This window comes from Branchiostoma floridae, chromosome 12 (genome assembly GCF_000003815.2).
Source record: "Branchiostoma floridae strain S238N-H82 chromosome 12, Bfl_VNyyK, whole genome shotgun sequence".
In the NCBI taxonomy this organism is placed as follows: Eukaryota; Metazoa; Chordata; class Leptocardii; order Amphioxiformes; family Branchiostomatidae; genus Branchiostoma; species Branchiostoma floridae.
Genome location: NC_049990.1, coordinates 22,140,880 through 22,148,620, shown reverse-complemented (window position 1 = coordinate 22,148,620; position 7,741 = coordinate 22,140,880). Strand labels below are relative to the sequence as shown.

General features: G+C 42.8%; 1 protein-coding gene across 1 annotated transcript; it reads right to left on the bottom strand.

Moving 5' to 3' along the window:
- Window positions 1-1,077: 1,077 nt before the first annotated feature.
- LOC118426822 (probable G-protein coupled receptor No18) lies at window positions 1,078-3,310 on the bottom strand. The gene has a single exon (XM_035836357.1). The coding sequence runs from the start codon at window positions 2,768-2,770 to the stop codon at window positions 1,424-1,426; it is 1,347 nt and encodes a 448-aa protein (XP_035692250.1). The 5' UTR covers window positions 2,771-3,310; the 3' UTR covers window positions 1,078-1,423.
- Between the last annotated feature and the right edge of the window lie 4,431 nt (window positions 3,311-7,741).

Below are 7,741 nucleotides of genomic sequence, written 5' to 3'. Positions count from 1 at the left end.
ATTGCATCAGGTTGGCAAACCAGTACTTTAACCTCTCTTTGCTGAGGTTGTTTGTATACGCAACCAGTAACAGCTACCTGTCAACGACTCTTCCTCGGGGGCAATAATAATTGGTCCCACTTCCCAACGACAATCATAATCATCCCGTGGAAATCGGCAGAACCAAATGTTAGCAGATCATTGTTATTGGTTGTGTACACATAGCCATTATAGTAACCAGAACGTATATCTCTAATATCTCATTTGCTAGCACTCTGTAAACCACAACCAGGCTTTCAAACAGCAGACAACCACAAAATACTAAGATTTCTCATTACCACAGATCAAACTGTTTTAGACAGATCTGATTATTACTTGCTGGTGTGTATTTGTCATCTTAGATTCAAATGAAATAAGAAAAATGGTGCCAAGAAAGCTCAACTTGGGCACTGTTGGATCAGAGCAAACTTAACTGTTGAGGGTAGAATTTTATGACAAGTGTTTGACTTTTTCGTCAAGCGTTGAGAGCCAAAATAAGAGATTAGTTCAAGTAGGGGGCTAGTTAACGCAGGGGAATGCTAAGAATAAAAGGATAGTTTAAGTAATGGAATACTGTTAGTCATTTCAAAAAAGATTTTGGTCAAATACCCCAAACACGCACACACACGCACACACACACACACTCAAGCATACACACTCAAACACACACACACACGCGGCCACATAGCTTTCTGCACCGACATGTCTATGTACTCAAATTACTCAATATCCACACTCGAACAGAAAGCGTATCTTTTTGAATGATTGCATCAGGTTGGCAAATCTCTATATTTGCTGAGGTTGTTTGTGTACGCAACCATTAACAGCTACCTGCCAACGACTCTTCCTCGGGGGCAATAATGATTGGTTCCACTTCCCAACGACAATCGTAATCATCCCGTGAAAATTGTCAGAACGACTAACCAAATGTTAACATTGTTATTTGTTGTGTACACATAGCCATAGTAACCAGGACGTATATCTGTAATGTCTCATTTGCTAACACTCTGTAAACCACAGCCAAAGTTTCAGAACCAAGGACGACCCAACACGCGTTGCTTTCTTTTCACAGTACGTCTTTCATTTGAACGGAACAGACACTTATGGAAAGCGTATCATATAAGTCACATTTTCCATGGCCATACCGCACACACTACCAAAGGAACCTGAACAATTCCGTACCCAATTGGGGTACATTTCGGTAAAAACAATAAAATTTGCAACATAATTCTCTGATATGATAGTTACATATATCTTTACATTCAGAAAAAAATTCCAACGTATGGTTCACAATATTAATAGATATTATAATCATAACAACAACAATATATATTTTCATCTGGCCCAGAAATCACAAGCATCATAAACTAGTACATTGTAATTTGAATTACATAGAAGAAGACACCTACGGCTTTGCTGCCCTCCACTTACACAGTATCTTTTTAAACGCTTTACGGAAATCTTCATTAAAGACTGTGTAGATGACAGGATTCAGACCACTGTTACAGTACCCTAACCAGAACACAATGTCAAAGGCCCACTCGGGGAAACCACAGTCTTGACACAACACCATGACAGGGTAGCACACGAAAAACGGGAACCAGCACACCACGAACGCCGTCATGACCATGCCGATGATTCGCGTCACTCGTCTCTCCTTCCTGCTACATGTTTTCTGTTGGATGGCATGGCAGATGCTCCTATTACTGGCTGCACTGCGGGGGCTAGTGTCCGGGGTGGGGAGGGGGGTGATGGTTTTAGCCAAGTCACCGGTGAACACGCATGGTCCGCTACTCTCCGCTCTCACTTCGAACTGTGGCGGTGGACTGAGCGTAGCCCGGCTGGTTGGGGCACTTTTTTGCTCGACATTCCGACCATGGTCCTCAGTCCCGGTAACCACCTCGACAGAGATGTTGTTTTTAGCCACGGATGAGCGCAGTTGGAGTTTTATGGTAGGGAAAGGGAATGTGTTGTTGTTTTTGGACGAGTTGTTCAGTGCCTTTGCCGCTGCTCTATGACTGACGATCGGCGAGGGACTTAGTGGATCGTCTAAAGTCCTGCATGTAATTTGGGAGGCGTTTATCTTCGAGGTAGTCGATGTGGGTCTAGGAGTAGAGGTAAGGGATAGGGACTTACGGAACTGCTTTCTGGTCAGGTAGAGGATTCGCGAGTAGACGACGATTAAGACAACTAGCGGGATGTAGAAGGAGGCGGAGACGGAGAACAGGACGTATTCGGGCAGCTTGCGCAGATTGCAGACGGGGTAGGTGTCCATGTGCTCGGACGGGTCGCGCCACCCGATGAGGGGAGGGACGCTTACGGCTAGCGAGATGATCCACACCGCCGCTATCATCCCACCGACACGCTTCGCGCTCCTGGTCCTAGCGTACTGGATATCCACAACCGACCAATAGCGATCAAAACTAATCATACACAGATTACAGATAGACGCAGTGCACGCAAGCACGTCTAGGGCGAGCCATCCTTCGCACCAAATCTCTCCGAAACTCCAGTAACCTAACAGTTCTTTGACCAGCGTAAACGGCATGATTGTACTGGCCACCAGAAGATCGCTGGCGGCTAGCGACAGCAGGAACCAGTTCTGTATGGTGCGGAGACTTGTGGCTGTGAAACACGCCACAAACACCAAGACATTCCCCGCCACTATGAAGACAATGATGACTACAACAACCATACTCACCACGACAGTGACAGGCGTGGGATAGGTCTCAGGGACGGTAACGTTCTCCATAGCTGCAGACTTCTATCCTGGCTAGCTAAAAATTCTTCTGAGTCCTACAAGTCTATTCAAAGCACAGCAAGCGTCTTTAAGATTCTGCCCTACGTAACGAGTCTGCTTAAAGCACGACAAGATGCTGCCTTTCTAGCAGATTCTTCTTATAGGAGCAGAGTCTACGATTGTCTGCGTGGCTTTCACTAAAACGCTCGATTGATCTCTGTGGCTAAGTACTACGGCGGCGGTTTCCTTCAGCGACTTTTCTTGATTACGCTTCCCCTGCGAGTGACTGTGCATGCAAACAGCGATATGTCTGGAGGGATAAACTCACGCCTTCAGCTCTGCATGTGTCCAAATAGCCCGTCAGACGTGCGTAGGCATAACTAAATCCCCGGGGACTAGGCAAATGGCACCCGCTGGATTCATCAACTGTAAGCAAATAGAAGGGACATGTCAGAGTCTTATTTTCGTACGTGCGTGATGAGCCTAATGGTTATGTGCATTCACATTTACTGGGATAATCCATTGATGTGACAGGAAGAAAGGTGCAATGTGCTCATTTTGCTCCGCGTTTCATTTCTCATTAGTCACCAGTAGGTGTGGTAGTAATAGTACTTACCGTTCGTTTCATTGCACAGCTTAATTCTAGTTTGGGAGCCATTACTTTTTCTAGACAGCTGGGAATATTACAATACCGAGTTAACATCAAATGGCACCAATTAAAAGTATGTGGAATCAACAATTTGAGAGTAAAAGAAACAAAATGCCCAAAAAGTGTTTCAAGGAACCGTTTCTAGAGTTTCCGCACAGGATTTTAGTCATTTCTTATTCACTGGTGATCAAGTATAGTCAAGTCACGGAGAAAGGAATAATACGTGGGTGGGTCAAGGCTGTATCTCACTGCACTTGGGGCACCGGTGCGGCACTGTGGGGTTCCAAAATTGCTCATGATTTCAGAGATAAAGAACGGGTTTTCTTAGGTTGTGTGTGTTTTGTTGTCTTCTAAGTCATACTTTTACGTATCACGCAATATCTAAATTGTAATAAATCAGCAAAAATAACACAACAGTGTCGCAGTGAACGAACCCCACAGGTGCCCCAAGTGCAGTGAGACACCACCTATACACCGAAGGAAAGTTGTACAGGATCTATAGATACAGACACATCTGGTCATTTTACAAACACCGACTTTTATCAAATGGCAAGGTTTTGTCTCAAAAGAAAGTATTTGTTTTCTGGGTCGCCCCCAAAGGAAATTAAAGTTGACCCCTGAATCATGGTACCGGACATACATTGTGTAACAGACCGTTGGGGATCCTTGTGTATGACCCCCTTCGTATGATCTAGACGCTAAGGGATATGTTCACCCAGCAGGTATTGTTCTCTGAACTGGTTTCTGGCCCCATTAATTAGTGCTTGTAGTGCTCCCTCGGTAGTTGTATATACCCCAGTGTGTAAAGTTCTTTTGCGGTCATAACGTTAAGGGGGACACACTTCCGTCAAGTCATGTCCAGAATTCTCTCTGAACTAGTTTCTCATTTCATAAAAAAACTTCATGGTGTTCTGTAGACAGTTGTCTATACCCTTGTGTATTACATCTTATAGTGCTATGTATCTGCCGTAGTAGAGAGTGTCCTAGGAAAATCCACGATACTCCAAGATCAGATTGGAAATCCACCCTAGGACAAATGGGAATTTTACCAAAACAATCTTCGATTCTACTAGGAGAAATTCAGATTAGACCAAAATGTATTGACAAATAGATTGAATGATTTCACAACTATTATCGCAATAAATTCAAGCATAGATAAGACCGCATTTACCATTACATGTAATTTTGCGTGAATTACATCATATTTTATGTATATGGTGACCAGTGGTGTTCAGTGGTTGATACTTGCTACATTGTAACCATGGTGACAGCAGTCTAGTCAGGGTCATTAACCTTATTCGTTTGGACCACCGCAGATTGACCTAGGGTAGATAGGAATCGGGATCTGTCCTGGCACTAGGGGTGGGTACAAACCCGTTTTTTTTTTTTTTGGACCGGTCCGGAAAAAATCGGATCAGAAAAAAATTAGTGGACCGGATTTATATTTGGGACCGCTTAGAAAATAAACGGATTATGCCGGCACTACGGCGGCAGCCGTTCGCGTGTTTTGGCGTAACGGTCCAAGAAAATAACACGAGCGAAGTAGAAAAGAATTGGTAGTAATTTTTACCAAGTTTACACAGCCAAACTTGGTCCAAGCTAATAGAGACAGTTAGTGTTGTTTACATGAATATAGGATACTCCACCAAACAGGTTTCTTTGTAGCGAAATATACCTTTGTATTGAACATCACATTCAAAAGTTTTCACAAACAATTAGGTACAGGTTTAGGACCTAGACCTGATCCTCTGGACTTAGACCGTTTTGGGACAATCCGGTATTATCCTTAATGTTAATTTCTACTGTGACATTAATCTCCAGGCAGACTTACCGGTGGCATAAGGAGTTTAGCGTGTGTGTGTCTGTGCATGTGTGTGTACCACAACATTAACACTTCGCAAATCAGTGAATAACACTTTATCTGGATCGCGGTACTGATAGATTTCGAGAGAAATATCTAGAGTAAGTTAAACGGCAAAGCCAGAAATATAATCCACGCGATGGTTGACACATACTGTGAAGCTAACAGAGGCAGTTACTGTTGTACTTTTCGTTAGGCAAGCCTTCCATTATGGCCGGATCTAGATTGTTACTTCATTTCTAGTTTAATCTTTAGTAATGCTCTGTTTCATTACACAGGTACATCCGGTGGTCCAGAGTGGCAGTGTCCATGCTTTATGCGCATATGCTTGCAACTTCCTTTCGTACATGATGAAAGCGGTGGCATTACCCACATAAGTATGGATCAAACAGTCTCCCTGGACACCCTGTCACCTCCTGATGCCTTTGTAAAGGTGCCGTCTCACTGTACTTGGGGCACCGGTGCGGCACTGCGAGGTTCAAAAGATTTCTCAACGAATTTCAGAGATAAAGAACGAATTTCCTTACGTTTTGTGTATTTTGTTGTCTTCTAAGTAATACTTTTACGTATTGCGCAATATCTAAATTATTAAAAAATGTGAATATGAAAATGACACAACAGTGCCGCAGTGAAGGAACCCCGCAGTGCCGCACCGTTGCCCCAAGAGACCTGATTATTTATCACATTAATGTAGTACGTGGCGTCGGGCGTGGCGTAACTGGTAGAGCTTTCGGCTCGGAATCTATGGGTCCTGAGTTCGATTCCCACCGTGTCCCCGACGTTGTGCCCTTGGGAAAGGCACTTTACACGACTTTCCTTCTGTCTGTACCGTGTATGTGGCATTGTTAATATAAGTTACAAAAACTTGAGTGCAGTGCCACATCGTCCTCGTCTGTCCAAAAGCAAATAGAAAAAAAATTTAGTACTGAAAAGTACTTAAAATAAATGTCGTGATAGCTGAAAAAGTTGTGATAAAGGATTTAGGTTTTAATGTCTCATCTCTTTGGAGAATTAATGTGATAAGGGGGTTGCTATCACATTAATTCTCCAGAAGAAGAGTCCTGGATCTCTCGTGGAGAATTAATGTGATAAGGGGGTTGCTATCGCATTAATTCTCCAGAAGAAGAATCCAGCAATCAGCGACCCAGTACAAAAAGAAATGACCAGCAAAAGTGTATCATGAGCAAAAAAAGGCCTCAGAGTGCCTGCTATGGAGGCTAAATTAGCACGTTTTATGCATAATGAGTTTTATACAAACCGGCACATGCAAGCCTTTTGCGGCAATATGAGTCGGAAAGTTCCGGATCGAACCTGATTTGCGTGGAGCCTCGGAGTAGGTGCCTTTTTTTGGAGAACAGGCCAAAAGAAATGCGCGCGCTGATGTCATTCATAAAATCAAGACACTAGTGTGGCCGAAAAGGCCATACGCAATAGAAGCTATTCTAACAAATACACAAGTATTTATGGTCAGTAACCGTTAAAACCGTTGAGGAGACCGTTGAGCGTTCAAAAGTTTGAAAAATAATTTCAACGGATTTTTATTGAGCGCCCAATCACCTACCTGAATTAGAAATAGTGTCTTAATCGTTCTCAACCAATAATACGCACCGGTAGAAATTAAAAACAAACATGGGTACGTGATAGACCGCGGACGATCCTTACGGACCTACCAGTGCATACTGATCCCTGCTCTTCATGCAGGGAATAAATGAGGTGTCTTAGGGCGAAGAGCTTCTCTACTTTGTCTAAAAATTGCGATGAAACAACTCTACATCTAGGCTAATTGGGCTCATTAGTAACGCCTTTCCAGTGAAAGCAGATATCTCGGAAAGCTTTGCCCAAAACGTGTAGGTTATGTCGAAACGCTTCGTGTGTCTCATTTATAAGATAGGTCACTAAATATATATATATATATATATGATAACTTCACAAGATAACGCCAACAAGCGGAGCAGAAATCATTGATTCAATTACCAAATGAAACACTAGAAACATGTCTCTTTCAGGCTAAATTGTGATACAAAGGATGCCGTCAACAAATGAAAAGAGATATGTCATTTATCAAATTAATCACTAAAAGAGCCGTCTCTTTTCTTGTCAGATTTGACTGGAAGTATGCCTAAGAACAAAGTGGACTGTCAAATAACATACCACACTGCGGAACGTTCTTACGAAGTACTTCTGAAGTACCATGTGGATAGAACTTCTATTCGATTATTTTCTGTCTTTCGTTACTTTCAGCTGAATACGTCAGTATAGATCAAGGTGTTTTTTTTTTCTTCAACCCGTGCATGTCTGTCCCCTACTGGTGCAAAATTAACCTCTTCTGTCTTAAAAACAAGTTCCGAAAAAAATAGCAGACAAACCTGATGAGCTTAATTTTCATCACTTTCGGTAAGGAAACTGGATCTTCAATCAGTGTGATTTCATTCAGAACGCACCGTAAGTCTAATCTCCAGGCAGATCTATTGGT

Coding starts and splice junctions, on each gene's coding strand:
- LOC118426822 (XM_035836357.1), bottom strand. CDS start 2,770: ATGGAGAACGTTACCGTCCCTGAGACCTATCCCACGCCTGTCACTGTC.